The 20935-nt window shown below is 44.2% G+C and overlaps 1 protein-coding gene across 14 annotated transcripts in view; it reads left to right on the top strand.

The window, feature by feature from the left end:
• The window catches only part of MAP2 (microtubule associated protein 2), a 200299-nt gene extending 180929 nt beyond the window's left edge, over nucleotides 1-19370 (top strand). For 12 of the 14 annotated variants that reach the window (XM_083154442.1, XM_083154441.1, XM_083154436.1 and 9 more), the window contains 7 exons: nucleotides 3202-3257; nucleotides 4894-5050; nucleotides 7154-7494; nucleotides 7874-7966; nucleotides 9644-9725; nucleotides 11889-12001; nucleotides 14657-19370. In XM_083154442.1, coding sequence (XP_083010568.1) covers nucleotides 3202-3257; nucleotides 4894-5050; nucleotides 7154-7494; nucleotides 7874-7966; nucleotides 9644-9725; nucleotides 11889-12001; nucleotides 14657-14872 — 1058 coding nt within the window. In that variant the 3' untranslated portion in view covers nucleotides 14873-19370. Of the gene's footprint in view, nucleotides 1-3201; nucleotides 3258-4893; nucleotides 5051-7153; nucleotides 7495-7873; nucleotides 7967-9643; nucleotides 9726-11888; nucleotides 12006-14656 lie in introns of all 14 variants that reach the window. The other 2 variants (XM_083154437.1, XM_083154434.1) reach the window with 2 other exon arrangements.
• The last annotated feature ends 1565 nt before the right edge of the window (nucleotides 19371-20935 follow it).

Here is a 20935-nt window from a genome sequence, read left to right as displayed (position 1 = left end):
GCTTATTCATGGCTGGCCTCCAATGATTAAGTATCCCACTCGCTGCAAGTTGCGGCCGTGAATACATAGTTACCAGAGCAAGAACAGCTGCACCGTAAATCAGCTGTACCCGCAATCATATCACTGCTACAGAAGTGAGACTTACCGGTGCCTGTCCAGGGGTTACATATGCACACAACAAAAGGTTGCGCTGCGCTGGGGTGGAGATCTTAACTCTGTAACTCCCTCCCATAGGAAAGCTTGGGCTTCTAGAACTAGTCTGAAGATGGTGTTGGCTTTTACTAGAAATCTAGTAAATAGGTGGTGATAAAAAGGCAAAATGTGATTTTAAATGATGAGCCCCCTTCTGACTTATTAGCAGTACTGCAGGGGTCGGGAATTCATGACCTGGGACAATTGAGTGTTGCTCGGTACTGTCCCCGGTGGTCATCTCGTATTCTCTCAGACAACTCTGAAGAGTTTAATGCGTACTGTACCTCACATCTATAGCCTTCATTGAAATCGGAAACTGCTGCACCAGAGGTCCAAAAAGGAGGCTGAGTCACAGTAGGAGGGCGTGGTCTCTGGTGGGGGCGTGGCCTAGCACCTCGACCCCCCCCTGTTTTTGCCATTTTGGGGGCAGGCCCAGCGCTAGCCGAGCAGCTGAGCAGCCCCCCAGCTCCCTCCCCCCGCACTGTTAGATGCCACATCTATTCAGTGATACAGTATTGCGTGACAGCAGTAGAACGATGAGGAGAAAATGCTGCACAAATCACAAATTAGCATATCAGGACTTAAACATATAGGGCCAGATGTACTAAGCTCGAAAAGTGATAAAATGGAGAGTGATAATCCACCAGCCAATCAGCTTCCAACTGCCATGTCACAGGTTGCTTTTGAAAAATGACAGGTAGGAGCTGATTGGTTGGTGGTTTATCACTCTCCATTTTATCACTTTCAAGGTTTAGTACAGTACATCTCGCCCATAGAGAGGGAGATTTATCAAGCCTTCTAAAGACACAGAGTGGAGGTTGCTCATAGCAACCAATAAAATTCCTGTTATCATTTATCTAGCAACTTTTTTAAAATAGCAGAAGCTGTTTGGTTGCCATGGGCAACTTCTTCATGACGACACAATAGGGTAGATTTAGGATGGGAGTTCTATTGATGGGCCCAGAGCGTCCAATCAGAATCTACTAATTATTTATTTAACACCTTCTAGAAGATAATAGATAGACTATCATTTGTTGCCCATAGCAACATCCTATCTTCAACAAAACTCTTATCTTAGTAAGTAAATGTGTAGCATAGGTATTGTAGGGATTCAGAGTAGGGACCAGTTAGCTACTGTAAGCACACTTCTTATACTTATCCTTGATAATGAGTACTTGGGGGGTGATTCAACACCGCTCATGTGTACTCAGTGTACTTGGGGGGGTGATTCAACACTGCTCATGTATATTCAGTGTACTTGGGGGGTGATTCAACACCGCTCATGTGTATTCAGTGTACTTGGGGGGTGATTCAACACCTCTCATGTGTATTCCGTATACTTGGGGGGTGATTCAACACTGCTCATGTGTCCTTGGGGGGTGATTCAACCCCGCTAATTTAGCAGCGATCGCTCGCTGCTTAACGCCGCGCACCAAACAACCACCCAAACACCCCCACAGCACACGTGCACTGCCAATGTCATCTGCATCGCGGTAACATCCCCTCATATGCGGCCGAAGGGGAGAGAATCGCTGACCATCAAATGTTTTCTTCTTACCCCTTGGAAATTAAAGTCAGTCTGAACTGACTTTTATTTCCTTTGGACTCCACCGAAGAGGGGGGCGGCCATGGGGACACCCATGAAATGCTGCCCATTCCCCTGCCCGGGGCCTATGTCCACCCCACCCCTCCCTCCCCCTACACGTACGAATGCCTTGGCGGCTGTGAAAATCGCCGGAGGCATTCATACAGCAGTCCTGCGCACATGCGCAGAGCCACATGCACAGGACTGATTGACCTTGAATCAGGCCCTTGGTGCAGGAGTCCATAATATGGTAGTGATAGTATAATAGTGTAAGTTACACAATACTAGTCTGGTGTGAGGTATATAGTTAGCACTGTGACATCACAGGGGGGGCAGTTAAGGTGTGTACACACTAGACCAGGGATGGCCAAACCGGACGTCGAGACAGTTTTGGTGACTCCTGCACTAGATGATTTTTTACACGATATGCAGGATAACAACATATTGTATCGGCATTATCTTATATATCAGCTAATGTTTGCACACTATATAGTTAATAATCTGCCCTCCCACCGGACGGTAGCCATGTCCTTCGTCGTCTGTACATGCAGGACGATGGAGGATATTGGTAGAGGGCACCAAGCTTTGGAATACAGCATGGCGCCCGCTCCCACCCACCATCACTCTCCGCGCTGGGCAATGGCATGTATGTACACACTTGCCAATGCCAGCTACCCCACCGGGTCCCATCACTCCCCATATCACGATCAGTACACACCATCTAATGTGTACCCAGCTTTTGTTAAAGCCCCAGCAGTTCCATAACAGCCACTTCCCGTTAAAGGTCACGCTGGAGTCCTGTTGTTCTAATCCCATGCCAAGCGGTATACTTGACTGATGATCAGAATATATTGAGGAAATAATGAAGTGGGTATTCTCCCGGGAGAGATTTCTCTTTATACCTGAGCCTCTATTGTAATCTAAGAAGTGGCGTCAACATTTGTTGTGCTAAATTGCTTATTAGCGGTTGTGTGACACAGTGCGCGGGGCTCACAGTCCCTGCCTGGCGGGAAGGACTTTGACAGTATCATTAAGAATCTTAATAATGTTTTATGGTTTATATAAAGGTTATTGCAGTGCCTGATGTCACTGAGCATGGACTAACCATATTAATACATTATCTCTCTCCTCTTCGCATAAGAATGACAAACCATAATGAGAAAACTTGCTGTAATAAATAGATAAATAACGATGCTAGCTATTATCGGTAAAGGTTGGGAATTTCCATTGACTCTACAGCATAAATAATTAAGCAGCCTGCCATACACAGCAATAGCATGGACCTCCTTAGATAGCAGGGGTAGGACACACAAGTACAGTGTCGGGGGGGTGATCTCCTGTCTGGCCATTCCGTACCGCTGCTACGTGGTGTATGTAACCATTAAGTCTTTCTTTTCCTATTTTCCTTGTGTTGGTGCCATCAGGGGGAGACTCCCAACAGACTACAAGTGCCGTTCGGCAATCAAGGGACCGAATTACGGTGAGTAGATCCATGCACTCTATAAGTTTTAAGGGTGAAGGGTCCCATAACTTTGTAGAGCCTGTTTTTTTGTGTTCCGGGTTACTAACTGCCCCACCCGTATTCCAGTGAGATCAATTTTGACATTATCTGGATCACATGGGAACAGGGAGAAAAAGCAACAATAGATACCAAATTCATATTTGGTGTGACCGACCTTTGCCTTAAAAAAAGCATGAATTCTTCAAGGTACTTCCACACAGTTTTTGAAGGAACTTGGGAGGGAGGTTGATCCAAACCTCTTGGAGAACAAACCGCGGTTAACTGCCTTCTGTTACCGCCAAATATTTCACGTTTTATTCTTCAGTCCCGAGCACCTGCTGCCATATTTCTGCCAGTTCCTATGTTTTTGTGCATAGTTGAGTAGCTTGGCCTTGTTTTCACATCAAAAGTATAGCTTTTTGGCAGCAATTCTTCTATGAAGACCATTTCTGGCTAGACTTGTTTGAACAGATGAGAGATGGGTCCCACTGGTTCCTCTCAGTTCTGAGCTGATGGCACTGCTGGACATCTTCCCATTTAAAATAAAATAAGCATTATGTGTTTTTTTTATCTGATGCCCTAAGTTTTTTGGACCACTGCATCTACGCTTCTCAATGTTGCCCAATTCTTTGCACTTCGTTAAAAGGGCTTGAACAGGACATCTTAGTCTGCTTTGAAATCTTTTACTGGGAGAGACCTTGCTGATGCAGTATAACTACCTTGTTTCTTGTTACGTATGACCTTTGACATGAAATTGTCTTCCACAACCTCACTTTTGTAGCATACTGTAGTTTGGCTGTCCTTCACCCAGTATTAAGCCTCTGACACAGCGGCTTCTGTTTTACTTAATGTCTACATATGATCATTATCACCTGTTTTGTATGATTGGTTAATCATACACCTGGCTATAATCCCATAATCTCCCTGAAATTGTGCAAGTGTACCTACAAGGATTGATGCTGTATTGAAGTGTTGCCATGTTTTGCATTACGGTTGCCATGTTTTGCATTACGTAGATATTTATATGTTTGTGCTTTCTCTCCACAGCTATGAAGGCTGTTATATTATTTGTGTTCAGCTTTGGGTGCTACTTATAACACACAGTACACAAAACATAACAATTGGCTATTCCGAATTATTTTGTTCTCTACACTCTCCCAATTCCTTAGATAATACACTGTCTTTTTGTAGAACCTAAAGGTTCTAGAACTTCTATGATGACTTCAAGTACAATTTACCTTCAGTTTCCTGTTTTGTTCAATGTGCAGAATAAATCCTAAGGATCCTCAAGTCGGCTGTTTAACATCACAGTCAGAGGAAGCGGTTTACCATGGGCAATTGTAAACAGTGGGCAGTTGATACAGCGGCGTGCAATTCTAGACAAGACATAGCAGGGATCACACCAGTTAGATACTGTTAGAGTGGATTTTTAGAACTTCAACTGTGTTGCCCCAGTGGACATCTTATTGGAAATGTGATTATTAAGATCATTCGTCATGGTCTTAAAATGTCAAATTGTATATGATGTTATGCTACTATAATGTTTTATTGTTATATCCTTATGTTAGTTAAGAAAACAAAGCACAACCTTACCTCGCCTTCATCTCTTCTCTAGGATGGTGTGGGCCACTTGGCCAAAAGTCCGGAGAAACGTTGCTCCCTGCCTAGGCCGTCATCCATCCACCCCACCAGGAAAATCATCCCTGTAGACAAGGAAGACCTCTCTTTATCCATCAGCTCCTCAGTGTCTTCCTCAGTGAGGCGTACCACAAGTATGTTCCCTGGGGTTTAGATGTTCTGGTACATACATAAATGGTAGGGGGGGGGGGGGTGTTATCAAACCTTCCAAAGAGAACAAGTGAAGGTGTTGCCCATTTCAGATTCTAGCTATAGGAACGTATGAGTAAAGTGAAAGCTGGAAGATTATTGGTTATTACAGGCAACACCTTCATATATTTCTTCGGAGTAGAACACACTGAAAATAATACACTGCAAACCTCCAGGGTGATCTAATGTCCACAAACTGTACTCAGTTGTTACCCGGCCAATTACTAAGACCGTAACTAGTGGTGGTTGAGCAGAGCAACTGCTTAGGGCACAGAACTTAGGGGTGGATGTATGAAGCAGTGATAAGGGAGGAGAAGTGATAAAGTGTCTGGTACTTTATCACTGGCCAATCAACTCCTGACTGTCCCTTTTTAAACCCAGCCTGTAACTTAACATTCAGGAGCTGATTGGCCGGTGATAAAGTACCAGACACTTTATCACTTATCCTCCCTTATCACTGCTTTATACATCTACCCCTTAGGGAACACCAGCATTTGTCTTGTATGGTAGGTGGAACAGCACACAGCAACCTAGAAATCTGCCAGGAGTGGTTTTAGGGCGTCCTTAGGATACTAAGGGCGCTCAGTTCCCTCTGATCCAAGGGTCCAGCCCCCCCTTATTGTGACATCACAGATCCGGGGACTACCAAAGCAGCATATATCTGGTAACAGGAGGACAGTACAGGGTACGAGAACACTACAAAACATAAACAAAACACAAGTAGAAATAGTTTGAAGCACATCTAAGAGATAGATCAGTCGCTCACAAGCTAATTGGTGAATGTGTACACCCAATATGTCTGTGAACTACGTCATTCAGATATTCATTGGCTGTGCAGCCGATATATCTACAGACACTTAGGGATTATTCAATCTTGGGTCACGGCTGTCAAGCTGGCCTGACAGCCGTGAACCCTGTCCCATTCTGGTCTGCTCGACCGAGAATTTGCAGGTGGGATTCAATGTTCCGCCTGCAGCGGGACGAGAAGGGGGCGTTGCCGTGAGCTGCAGCTGGGAAGAGGCAAAGTCATCAATTCCTGGCCGTTCTTGCTTATGAAGTCGGGTTCGTTCTGCTGAGATCCCCTGTTCAATGCTGTTGGGGAAGATAGCATTGTATAGGGCCCAACAGCCATCTCCCCTGTCGGGAGATGGCTGCGGGAGATTGAATACCCCCTTATACTGAATCAGCAGGTCCACCGTCATGTCTATCTGGAACACAACATGCTGGAGTACAAGCGGTGAAAATACATTGATTAGGTTTGCACGCAGTGTAAATACTGGCTTGCCTTTGCATGTAGCCCAAAAATGTCCGGCAACCTTATTCTAGTGCATTGTAGAATTGAGTTTGGGCACCTCCCACCCCCTCTTCCCCCTTCTGTGCAATTTGGTTTTATCACAATATATGTCCACAGCCTATGGGCTTAAGCGGTGGCTAAAAGTCTCCATTACTACATTAGGGGGCAGATGTATTAAGCCTGGTAAAGTGAAAAAGTGGTGATAAAGTGGAATGTGTTATCGTACCAGCCAATCAACTCTTTAACAGGATTAATACATCTGCCCCATTATTTCTTATTTTGTAGTAGATGCTAAGGGGCATGATGCTCTAACATCCGCCGCACCACATCGCCGGCATTTGCCCGCTACCGTATTCTTAATAATCGCATATGCGCTAACAAATTCTATTAGTAGTGCAAAGGTTAGCTCTTCCGATAAAAGATTTCCTTTGCGATGTGGCTCCGACTCTTGACTTCTGGGTCCGCGAGGCATGATGGGAGGGATCCGTAACAGATCCCTCACACAGCGATGCGAAGAGAAGCCCATAGGCTTCTATAGGGTCCATACTACTGTCCATTCCCCCGGCAGTGGTACCCCAGAGGGGCTTTAGTGCATATGAAAATGCGGTAAAAACCAAAACCAAAAACAGGGTTCTTTTTACCACATTTTCACTTTAGTGCATCCCGCGCCAAGTTCTGCTCTTCATGTCTTGCTTTGGTGCTTAGCAGACCCAGTCTCAGTTTTACTCACAACATTGTCCCATTTGTAACCCAGGATCTGAGCCAATATGGAGTCGAACAGGAAAGAGCGGAACATCTACACCAACCACTCCTGGGTCTACTGCCATCACTCCAGGAACACCGCCAAGCTATGCTTCTCGAACGCCAGGAACCCCAGGGACCCCAAGTTACTCACGCACGCCACGTACTCCGGGAACACCAAAATCTCTACTGCTGAGCTCGGAGAAGAGAGTGGCCATTCTTCGCACACCCCCCAAGTCTCCGGCCACTCTAAAACAAATGCGTGTAATGAACCAACCCTTGCCAGACCTGAAAAACATAAAGTCCAAGGTCGGATCCACAGAGAATATTAAGTACCAGCCTAAAGGTGGACAGGTGAGAACCTGAAGAGATTGACCTAGACCTATGCTGACACTATGAACGTAGGGTGGAAGATTGCGATAACATGTAGGTTATATATATATAAATATATACCAAAACAACACTGACCTTAGTATAGCACCAGTGGCAAAGGGTTAGCAGAACATGTTTTTATAGTTAGCCTAGTACCAGAGGCACATTTATCCGGTTACGGTCATGAAGAAAAGAGTATTGGACTCGGAACATACGAGTATGGACTCTACAATCCATAAATTATTATGTGCATCATGGCTTTGTGTTACCCACCTCTCTGTGGTCTTCTCAGAGGTGGTACTATGGATTGGTGCTCTTCTGTCTCATTGGGCACTCTTACTCTACCTCATGTTCCTTTTAGGTTAAGATCTTAAGTGAGAAGATTGATTTTAGTGGTGTTCAGTCTCGTTGTGGCTCCAAGGATAACATCACTCATAATGCTGGGGGAGGTCAAGTAAGTAAGGGCGCATCTCCCAAGCTTCTTCCTTGGTGCTCCTCTTGACCACCCGCACAGGTTCTACCCTTTCCTGCCACACCTAACCAGCACCTGTTCTGTCCTTTTTGTCTGTCTATTCACATCGGTGCACTTTCCCGGTGAATTTTTAAAGCTCGAACTGGTGCCTTGAGCAGTTTATCTGGTGACACGCAGTTGGAGAACGTCAACTGATCAGAGAATTTTAGCAGTTGACGAGATTTCAACAGTAATTGTCTGGTTTCTCCCAATTGATTATAATGTTGTGTTTCAAGAGCTAAAACTTACTAACATTTAAAAAGCGATGACAAAAATCATCTCTGTTAGTAAATGTCTGTTTTAACCCATGGAACACTACATCAACTGAGATGGATTTAGTTTGGTTTAAAGTCCACCCTTGGTAAATGAGAATCCGTAAAACAGGGGTGGCCAAACAGGTCCTTGTGATCTACCAACAGGTCATGTTTTTGAGGTGACCTGTGGATCTATAGAATGTGTCAGTTAGGAATAAATGCAGCACATGTTTGAAAATGTGACAGTTAATAATGACTGCATCTGTGCACCAGCTAGGTGGTCTGAGAAACATGAGTTAGTAATGACTCCACCTGTGCATCAGCTAGGTGGTCTGGGAAACATGAGTTAGTAATGACTCTATCTGTGCATCAGTTAGGTGGTCTGGGATACATGGCAGTTAGTAATGACCCCACCTGTGCACCTGCTAAGCGGTCTGGGTAAAGTAACAGTTAGTAATGGCTACAGCTGTACACCAACTAGGTGGTCTGGGAAATGTGACAGTTGGTAATAACTCCACATGTGCACCAGCTAGGTGATCGGGGAGTGTGACAGTTAGTAATGACTACAGCTGTGCACCAGCTAGGGGATCTGGGGAATGTGACAATTAGTATTGACTACAGCTGTGCAGCAGCTAGGTGATCTGGGGAATGTGACAATTAGTAATGACTACAGCTGTGCACCAGCTAGGGGATCTGGGGAATGTGACAATTAGTATTGACTACAGCTGTGCAGCAGCTAGGGGATCTGGGGAATGTGACAGTTAGTAATGACTACAGCTGTACATCAGCTAGGTGGTCTGAAAAACATGGACTGTTGGTAGATTGCAGACATTAAGAACACAGACGTCGGTCCAAACACTGTACATACTGTAGATCTTCCATGGAAGGCAATGGGCAGGGGCACCAAAACTTTAAGGGACCCTGGCTGCTGAGACGGGGCCTGCTCACTAGAACGTAGGTGGCTAAACACCTATTAGGAGTAGTTAGCAGTTGGGGTCATGGAACTGCTGGTCAAACACCCTGGTGAGCGGTGGGCAGCCAGCCACTTATAGACAGCTGGAGCAGAATAGGGTCCATGTCTAAATTTTACTGTAGTGTCTTCAAAACAGGAAAACCTTGCTCAAGGTCAGACGAATAGTGACTCCTCTTCAATGTTAATTATTCCTTTCCCATCATACTACCTCAGTGTGGTGAATTCTGTTGCTTGCTACACCACTAACACGTTTTCTCTACAGTTTTAACGTCACCTAAATTCCTTATTATTCACTATCGTTTTAGCTTCTCCAACACCTTGTTGCCTTTTCCTGCCTGGGGTTAGAAACACTTTCTTATGGGTCTAAATTCATTTATGTGCTCCTCCTAACAGGTGCAGATCGTAAGCAAGAAGATTGACCTTAGTCACATCACATCCAAATGTGGGTCTCTGAAGAACATCCGCCACAGGCCAGGTAAGGCCATCCCTTAAGCTTGTGAACCACCAATATGTGTAGGGTTACATTCTGAGAAAGCTGATAATTGACTTCATGGATGTATGTATCAACACAGACACAGGAGAGAAGTACACAAATGCAATAGGTGTATACAGCAGTTGTGCAAAAATATTAAGATATGAAGGAGTTATGCAAACCGTAAGGCATCGTTTTCCAACCACTGTGCCGTGACACACGTGTCATAAGGTCTCTCCTGTGTTCTACAGGAAGATAAGCCTGGCACAGACTCTGTATTGTATTTTACTGTGTTCATCTGGGGGCCAAAGTGATATATGATTCTGTTCTATTGGGGATTTTTTTTTCATGTGGGGACTAATGGATTTTTTTTTTCCTGTGGGGGCCATTGTGTATGTGTGTTTTTCCAATTGGGGGACTGGGCAATTTGAAAATCATGTTCGGTGTGCCGCGAGTTCAAAATCACTGCCCTAGGGCATAATTCAAATATGAACACAATGCTGATATTTGCGCATTTTAGCGGATATCGCCAACTGCGTATGCATCATGGTCACATTGTCCGTGCGCCAAGGTATTGGGGGATTGCGGGGAGTGACGGCAAAAATAGACGTGCTTATCAACTGCTTTGGGGACGTGTCAGCCCACAACTGTCATCCCGTACATAGCACTAACCTCCCAGTTCCCAGGGGTCATCCTGCATGTCCATGGCTGATTATCGAAGGATCAGCAACCACGGCTGTGAATGTGGGGGTGGCACAATGCTAACACATGAATACAGGAAGATAGTCGCATTATCTTTCCGTCAGTGTGCCGCATCCGGCTACATACAGAGCTGAGTGCAAATCAGACCCAATAAATATATGATGTGCACTGACTCATAAACCAATGTGGTAAAAAAAATGAAAGTTGTGACACGTGATATAAAAACCTGCACTATGCTGTCACAGCGATGTGTCATGCTAAGCGTTACCAGGGGGTAAAATGAGAGGTACTATGAGTAAGAAGAAAATCTAAAGCTTAAGTTACAGTAACTAAGGGTGAGGTCAAATGTAACAGCAGATTTAAAGCGTCGGTCGGTTATAAGACAAAAACAGCTTTTTAATTGGTTAAATTTAGCCGATATCACGCCGGTTCCTTCATCTTGGAACCTATTACATATCCCCCTTTGTATATGCTAATACTTACATTGGAAAACATGCACTTTTTATCAATTGAGTTTAAGCACGATTAATATACTGTACAGAACAACTCAAACCTCCGTTCTTATCAAAAGCTATTACTGAGCTTAATAAATTTGCCATTATATATGTCTGTGGTTTAGAAACTGCACATGTGCAAGGCAGGTCCTTCGCTAGCATTGTGGTATGCACTTCCGCCTGTATTTGCATTGCTATGGATCGCATAAGATAAGCTTCCTTGAATCGGGTCATCTTGGCCCCGCCTTTTCTTCATGGACACGCTATTTGCAGTATTATGCAGTGAGGGGGTGGGGCTTAATGTCTAGAAGTCAGAGCTGGCTAAGGGGGGGGGGGTCAAAGGGCCTTGACCTTGTGGGGGCCCCCAAGGTTCTGAAGGATTCAGGGGATGTAAGCATGGCGGGGCAGCAGTGCAACGCCTAGCAATGGTTTATAAAGATGCTTGCCCAGATTTCTGGCAGAGAACTCACTTGGACCCTTCTCTGATAACCCCCCTGGGTTTGGTCACTTGTCCAGCTATCCGTACTACTGACTTTAATGACATTATGATACTTTAATTGCATAGTGAATATTAATTATGTGTATTTAATAACTAATTATAAATATTAAATATGTGGGTATTTTTTGTAATAATAATACAAATCTAATTTAATATGCAATGTAATAAAAATACTCTGCTCAAGGAGGGTGGGGTTCGGGAGGCTCAGAGTTATCAGTGTACCGGGCCCCAAGATTTTTGTTGTTGGCCCTGCTAGAAGTGTCTGTCTTCACCCCACACAGTGTACAGTGGTATCGCTTTCCTGGGAGAGAAGAAGACAGTTGGAAAGTATGACGTATGCGTATTCATGTACGTATGCACACGTCCCGTTAGGTCACTGCAGCCGGGACTAGATTTACATGGCATAAACCATACCTTATCATTTAATCTTAGTCTAGCCGTCACAGCTTTACCGTTTTATTGTTTGGGCAGGTGGAGGACATGTGAGGATTGAGCGGGTTAAGCTGGACTTCAAGGAGAAAGCTCAGGCTAAGATTGGCTCTCTAGACAATGCCCACCATATGCCTGGAGGCGGCCATATCAAGGTAGGTAAGAAGTTATATCACTTGTTCTCCAGCGATCCCCACTGCTAATTACCTCCATTGATGAACCACAGGGGGGGGGCTTTTCCTAGCGAGCCTGGCGCTATGGACAGTTTGATGGTCCTTTTGTAGAAGACACATCCTCACAATAGCACAGGGATACTACTGTACTCAGGAGCCTCAGCATAGGCAACCAGTGCTGGCCCCATCCCAACCTTGGACTGCTCCATGCTGAGAGGCTTGCTCTTAACGGGAGGGAGGCCGAACATAAGAGTGCCCCCTACTAATCACAACTGGCCGATGATGTGGTTGTAGCTTGATCACAAGCACTTTTCAGGTCTGTCCATTAGTTTTGACTGATACAATATTATGGGGCCAATTCAGACCCATTGTATCAGGTCCGGTAGCGAACAGCTTCAGTGAGTATCACACTCGCCGGTCTGTTCACTCCAGAAGAGGGTGGGTAGAGGCAGGCAGGAGGTCCCATATGATGTCAGCACCTGACCATCTCCATGAGGGAGAAAATGTTCTGTTCCTGGACTTCCCTGGTAAGGTATGATTGCCAGCACCTGTAGGGAGCTAGGTAATTGATAAGAAAGGTGTCACCACAGGTGATGGCAATCATACATTACCAGGGAAGCCCAGGAACAGAGCATTGTGTCCTCCTGGAGAGGGGCATGCTGGGAGGTATGGATAATGTATGATTGCCAGCACCTGTGGGGAGCTGGGTAACTGATAAGAAAGGTGTCACCACAGGTGCTGGCAATCATACATTACCAGGGAAGCCCAGGAACAGAGCGTTGTGTCCTCCTGGAGAGGGGCATGCTGGGAGGTATGGATAATGTATGATTGCCATCACCTGTGGGGAGCTGGGTAATTGATAAGAAAGGTGGCACCACAGGTGCTGGCAATCCTACATTACCAGGGAAGTCCAGGAACAGAGCATTTTCTCCCTGAAGGAGAGGGTCAGGTGCACCTAGCTCAGGGGTGGCTGAACCGGTTATCAAGATCATCCAACAGTCCATGGTTTCCAAATGACCTAGGTCAGGGCTGGCCAACCCAGTCCTCAAGCTCTACAAACGGCCCACATTTTCCAAATCACGTAGCTGGTGCACAGCTGTAGTCATTACTAACTGTCACATTCCCCAGGTCACCTAGCTGGTGCACATCTGTAGTCATTACTAACTGTCACATTCCCCAGATCACCTAGCTGGTGCACAGCTGTAGTCATTGCTAACTGTCACATTTCCCAGATCACCTAGCTCAGGGCTGGGCAACACCGGCCCTCCAGATGTTGATGAACTACACATCCCAGCATGCCTTGCATCAGTTTCAGCATGGCCACATAGCAAAACTAATGCAAAGCATCCTGGGATGTGTAGTTCACTAACATCTGACCTAGCTGGTGCACAGCTGTAGTCATTACTAACTGTCACATTTCCCAGATCTCCTTGCTGGTGCACAGGTACAGTCATTACTAACTGTCACATTCCCAGTTCACTTAGCTGGTGCACAGGTGTAGTCATTAATGTCACATTCCCCAGATCACCTAGATGGTGCACAGCTGTAGTCATTACTAACTGTCACATTTCCCAGATCACCTAGCTGGTGCACAGCTGTAGCCATTACTAACTGACACATTTCTCAGACCCCCTAGTCCAACTAGCTGGTGCACACGTACAGTCATTACTAACTGTCACATTCCCCAGATCACCTAGCTGGTGCACAGCTGTAGTCATTACTAACTGTCACATTCCCCAGATCACCTAGCTGGTGCACAGGTGTAGCCATTACTAACTGACACATTTCTCAGACCCCCTAGCCCAACTAGCTGGTGCACACGTACAGTCATTACTAACTGTCACATTCCCCAGATCACCTAGCTGGTGCACAGCTGTAGTCATTACGAACCGTCACATTGTCAAACCTGCTGCATTCATTCCTACTATAGATCCACAGGTGGCCTGACACATGAACGGTTGATAAACCCTGAGGACAGGTTTGGCCGCCCCTGACCTACAGTAGCTGGTGCACAGGTGCAGTCATTACTAGCTGCCACATTTTCCAGCTGTCTTTGTATTTAAAAGCTCTCGGTTAAACATCTTCCCTTAGATTTATTTTAGTCATTGTTCCTTGTGTTTGGACCATGGAAGCTGATCATGCCTATCAGCACAATTATCACCCGGGTGACCTGGTCTGATTGATGAGGCACGCACTTCTCCATCCACAGGTAGACACAAGCTGTCCTTCAGCATACTCATGTTTATGCCCACTTTGCCTCACTCCTGCAGTGAAATGCACAAGATAATATATTATCTGCGGATGAGCGAGTGGTTTGTACAGCCCTGCAGGCAAGTCTATGGCTGCTTCTCTGCAGTTATGAATCCCTTGGCCTAGAGATGCTTGGTTCCCCTGAAGCGGCACAGTCTGGAATGCAGATATATATATTCCTCGCAGCTGACAGGCAGGTGGCGAGCTCTTTAATAGCTGCGTATGACACATCCTAGGTAGGTTCCTGTGACTGGTGAACGGTGCAGTTCTGACATCGCTCCGCAGAATCCTTGTGAGGATGGCAGACCTTTGCTGCATAGAAATGCGCAGTGACTTAATTGCTAGTATATTAATAATTTAATATCGGTTTCTCTCTTTCTCCTGCAGATAGACAGCCAGAAATTGCACTTCCGGGAGACAGCCAAGGCCCGCGTAGATCACGGTGCTGAAATCGTCACGCAATCTCCAGGTCGCTCCAGCATCGCCTCGCCGCGGCGCCTCAGCAACGTCTCCTCATCTGGAAGTATCAATCTGTTAGAATCCCCGCAGCTTGCTACCCTAGCAGAAGACGTCACTGCAGCCCTGGCCAAACAGGGCTTATGAATGTGTGCTACCGTTAGCAGTGAATGAAGTTAATCTTATTAATAATAATAATTATAATAATATTACTAACGAAAATATTTACGCATGAGCTCTTGGCAGGATTTGGGCTCAAAGCAGGTGTCATAATCATCGCCTATCAAACCCTTTTAAACAATAAGCAAATATCGCATATTGCCAAACCTATACACACGTAGGTTACATCTTTGTATAGCTATCATTTCCTGCGTGACGATGCCAGATTCGTCCATTCTGCTGCTGGCAGAGGGTACTGACCCTGGAACCACTGTAGGCAGAGAGGTCTGGTCATCCGTTATCACATTCCACAGGGGATTAGAAGACCAAACTTCATATATTTCAATATTTCCAAAGCATCGCCCAAGTTGTTATCACTGCTCTCAACTAGTCTTGCATGGAGCCCTAAATACTTGGTGTAACTTCAACATGTGCCTGCCAGCCACCTGAACAAAGTTTGCATAGGCGACATTCCCCGCCACAGCGGTTGCCCATCTTCCAGTCCTGCTCAGATAGCGGCCCGCCTCTTTGTTCCATCCAATCCCTAATCCCCAACGCCTAACAAGCCCATTGAAGCTTTCTGCTGCACCGGGAGCCGAGGCGCAACACGTTTAATGACGAACACAAGCAATCAACCCCTATACGACGTTGGAGGCAGATCTTGTAGAGTTGGTCATGCCGTTATGATGGGTGCAACCGATTTGCGGAGAAGGCTCTTCAATTAAAAATGTGGGAGCGGTTTTGTAGGTTAGCAGCTACCAACATAAAGCACTCGTTTTATGACTAGTAACTGTATATTTGACGGTCTCGTAGCCTGCCTTGCTTTGTAAAATGGCGCTTCGCAGGCCTTCCGAGCAGCTGAGGCTATAAATAGAAAAAAAAAATTAGCTGTGTGCATAGGCCGAAATATCCAACGCCCCTTTTTTTTCCACCTGTTTGATACAGTATTATTAATCTAGATGTATATATTTCTCTGTGGCCATGTTTTCATTCACCCTCCCGAAACCTTTTCATATACTTGAAAATTCCATTTCTTACTCACAGTATCTGTGTCTATTGCACCATTTGGTAAAAGCAGATTTAGGTAGGCATAATTTAATGTTAGGAAAGCTTCTCTTTTTTTCCTATGTAAAAAAAAGAAAAAAAAATGCAAAAATGACGTACAAAAAAAAAACAACTACAAAAAAAAAAAACACGACGACGTATAAAAAAAAAAAAAAAAAGAAAGAGATGAAAACAAAGCAAAGCTCTTTCGCATGGAATTGCTCTTTTTAGGGATCTGACGAAGCATTGGCTGTTTCGGGTTTTCCTTTTTACGCTGGATCGCTTCACAAAAAAAAAAACGCAGTTTTTGTCAATGACTTTGTTTTTCTCTCTCGCTTCTCATTTTGATAAGGGCTGCCGCGCGAGTTGGTTTTTAACCCCCGAGAGTTTCCCGTTTTCCTTTCCATGTAAAATGACCCGGTAACAAAGTATTGTACGTTTTTTGTTTTCTGCTTGCTAAAGTTGAACATGCCATTGTGGTCCTGGTATGGTACGGTGCGTTTCTGGGTGGCAGTTTCACAGGAGTAAGGTTTCGTACATTTTTATATGGTTAGTGAAGTGTCCCTCCCGACTTTTACTGTTGAAAACTGCAGTAGGGGCTTTGCACAAAGAAATGTTATAACCACACTTAAACCTTTTATAGCCCCCTTTTTAACAACATCATTTCAAATCTAATTAAGCACTAAAAAAAATTAAGACTAATATTAATATACTAGGTCAGGGGTTCCCAATCTTTTTTTAATCACGGCACCCTAGAGTATAAGAATTTTTTTCGCGGCACCCCTAGGCCAAATTTATTTTAATTAGATTGGATTTATATGCGATTCTTAGGGTCAGTTATGTGGAAAAGGGCAGGAATTGCTTCTATTTGTACACATTTTATGATTGGCAGCCACCAGCACTGGTTTTGCTTATAAATAATTAACCATTAATAATTTGAGTTGGTCCTGGACTACCAACCCAGGGCACCCCTGCATGTGTCCCGAGGCACCCCAGGGAGCCACGGCGCACAGTTTGGGAACCACTGTACTAGGTGATTCATTGCACTCTACGGACGCTCTTCACAATTCTGTGTATGCTTTAAGATGTTAATAATTATTAAAATAATCTGGATAAAATGACAGAGGAAGCAAGTGAGGACTCACCTGTATGCTCAATAGAGTCAAGCATTGGGATAATATTGGATCTTGACGAGGATTGGTAAATTGAAATTATTGCCCCTTGGAAAATAATTATCTCTATAATGTTTACTTTTTTCTTTTTGATTCTTGATCATCCTAGAGACCAATCATCTTAATGCAGAAGCATTTTTTTTATAATTATAATAAAATAACAAAATAACCAATCTAGAATACATTTTGTTAGTCTACCAAACTCTTGCATCCAGTAGCGTTGCTACGGTGTTGCTGCAAGTGCCGTCTCTACACATTTTACAGGCCCCGCCCTCAGGGGGGTGGGAGCTGTAAAAGGGCGCTGGTGAGCCCTGCTCTGGTACTGATATAAGAGCACATAGTAACATAAAGGACCCTGTTCTGTTCACGTTTAACCTGTGGTTTACCGCTTGCCTCTATTCCCCAAACATCATTAAAGGGAGCCAATCACATCTCATCCTGTCATGCAGTTAAGTAAGTGGGTGTGTCACTGCTTTCCGTAAGATTAGCAGCACGCGGAAAATTCAGGTGATGTGATTGGGTACAGTTCTATCTTTGGCAGCTTCAAGACTATAAGGACGCCCAGAACTAGGATATGAAGAATAAATAAGATAAGGTGCGCAGATACTAGTCAGATGCAGCAAAAAAATGTATAGCTTATTTATTGAGTGTTTATATAGCGCCTACCTTTATTGTAGCGCTTTACAGGAACTATTTAAGTCTATCATAGCAGTCCCTGCCCCAGCGGAGCTTCTATCTGTATCCACTTGAACACACCCTAGGTTTAATTAATTATTATATTTTTTTTTTTTGATGGGGGGGATTGTGAGAGGACACAAAAGCACCCAGAAGAAGCTCACAAAAAATATTTGGAGGACATGCAAGCTCTACACAAATCAGCCATGGTCTTGGTGTTGCGTGGCACTAACACTAGCCACTACACCAATCAAGCTGATCAATTATTATTTTTGTGTAATAAAGCACAATTAGTTACGGTAAGAGCCCAAACATCTAGCAGCAGTGTCATTTCCATTGTATTTGCAGTACATGACACTAGAAAGCCATGAGGTCAACAAGGCCAGGAAACCTTGTAGCACTTATATAGGTTAGCTGTGTCCCTACAATGAGATGACCTTGCTGGTTGTGCTGGCTTTTATATTTCACAACTGATGTAGCTGGTAAGAAGTAAAAGAACTTTAACTGCATTAACTAAATGTCATTGCACGGAAGGGGACATTATTTGCGGTCAGTTCGTCTTCTCCTACTGGGTGTGCTGCTTCTCCTACAGTCCTCCTCCTACTTCCTACTCCACCTCCCTCCCTCACAGAACTCCACCTCCTTCCCTCACATAGCTCCACCTCCTTCCCTCACAGAGCTCCACCTCCTTCCCTCACAGAGCTCCACCTCCTTCCCTCACATAACTCCACCTCCTTCCCTCACAGAACTCCACCTCCTTCCCTCACAAAGCTCCACCTCCTTCCCTCACAGAACTCCATCTCCTTCCCTCACATAGCTCCACCTCCTTCCCTCATAAAATAGATACTGGACCTCTCTAAATTCTACAACCCAAAGTGTGGCCTTCAAACCTAACCTTGTAATGCCTGGGCCTCTGGTTAGATCACACTGCCTAGTTAGTCCATGTCTCTTTCGAACTTATCCTGAGCAAACACTCTAAAATAGGAAGGGCAGGGAGGCCTGGTTCTGTCCTGTGGCATTGCGGGTTCCTGTAGTATAGCCAGACAGGCTCGGGGGCAGTGCAGCATCTCCAGGACCCCCTGGAGTGATGAAATTGGGGGCCACACCACTTATCATGAGGACACACCCCCTGTTACAGCGGGTATCCTAGGTGATAGGGACGCCCCTGAGGTAGGTCACTAACATATCCAGTGTCCATTTATTTATTTACAGTCCCTTATATAGCGCAGCAAATTCTGCTGCCTTTTACAATTGTTGACAATGATAGAACAAACTGGGACAGACAGGCATGGAGGTAGGAGGGCCGCTGCAAGCTTATAATCTATAGGGCCATGGGGGGGGGGGGGGGCACACAAGGACAGGCACCAGTAATAGCATAGCATCTAAAAATCCGCTAAAAAGGCCAGCATTGCACACATTTGTTATACAAATTCAAGTAAAAAATGTGTAGAAAAAGACTATATTTCCTATTTAAGGAACACAGTACAGGTCATTATGATTAATTAAAATGTTAGCTTGGCAAGTTTTACACCTATTTTGACAACTTCACTTGACACTCAAAGGGTTAAGTAAAACAATATATAACTTTTTAACCAACTAACACACATTTAGTGATACAGCTCAATGGGTAGTATAATAAAATAAAAAAATGAGGTGACTTTTTAAACGGTTTGTTCCAATCTCTTAGAGAACTTTTACACTGAACTCGTTACAATTTTAGCTTCAATATCCAAGCGGTTTTAGACAAATGAATCGGTGCTTTATTCTTTTATTTATTTTTTTGTATAATTTATAGGAAAACGTGTATCTGTAAAATGCCCGCTGGCATCGATGCCAGGGCATCGGGATATCTGCTTTATTTTGTATGCTGGACACGTTATACAATTACGAACAAAGATTTTTTTGCACCAAATATAAGAGCGGCTTCAGTATAGGCAGAATACCTACCAAACGGTAGACTCATTAAATGTAATAAATAATGGGTTAGAAGAATCGCTTTTCTTTTAATAAATCTTAAAGGATGCAAGAACATTTTGACAACGCAGACTCCAAAAATCGCTTAATCCAGCATATAAAATAGACTCATCTTTTTGTAGCCAGTACTGTACATGTTCAAGGTATTTAACCCAGCATGGTGTCAAAGCCGTTCCAACCACTGAATCCATCCGTCTGTTTGCAGGATAGTACATTTCGCATTTCAGCATATTTGGGAGTATTAATGAAAAGTAGAAAAAAAAATGTTAACAGTTCAACTTTAGCAATGGAAAAGAAAATGCAGTGCATTACTTCTGTGCTGGGCTGTGAGGCGTACATAGCGTAGCCTGTGAACATGGGGGGAGGTGTTTATTGAATGGATGGTGGTAGTTAGTTCATGTTTTTCAATCCAATTTGCAGTTGTATTTGTTGCTGTATAGTGATTGTTTTGCAAAATAAAACCGCTTGTCATGGTCTTTGCTCTACTTTTTTTTTTTTTTTTTTGCAACACTTTATTGAACAAGGTAACGATAACAAAAAGGTAATGCTAACAAGAAGGTAACGATAACAAAAACCTATATAATATATTCTGTTGATAATTTTTTTTTTACCCTTAACCCTTTGAGTGCCAACATCTCTGTAAATTATATTGAACATATCCGCTAAAATTGCCGGCGTCTCTCACATTTGTTATATAAATTCAAATAAAAAATGTTGTGTAAAAGAAGATATTTTCTAAATAAGGTAACATTACAGGTCATCATGATGAATAAAACTGTTTTTCACACCTATTTGGACAAATTCACTTGGCACTCGAAGGGTTAAATCGGTTATTTTTTCAGTTTGGTTCTCAATTTAAGCCTAACACTGGGCACAAGTTGACAAAGACAGAGGAGGAGCCAAATGTCCGATAGTTGGTCTGGTTTCCATTCAGAACCTGAAGATGGCTGAATGTTGGTTAGTTGGATGATCAGACAGAAAATCAAACCGGAAGCTCCAGAAGCACTGTTTTTCAGTGTTTTAAAGAAAAAAAAGCAATTGCATATCATACACTAATACCCCTTTCAGACAGAAAAATCCTGAAAACCCAGTTATTACTCAGCTAATGCCGTGTTCTCACTGCGAGTGAGAACTACACGGCTTTTACCCGGCCGACTGCCGGGGACTGCATCGAGGGACCGCCGTT

This window comes from Crinia signifera, chromosome 7 (genome assembly GCF_055691185.1).
Source record: "Crinia signifera chromosome 7, ASM5569118v1, whole genome shotgun sequence".
NCBI classification, from domain to species: Eukaryota; Metazoa; Chordata; class Amphibia; order Anura; family Myobatrachidae; genus Crinia; species Crinia signifera.
This window is presented reverse-complemented; position numbering and strand designations above follow the sequence as displayed.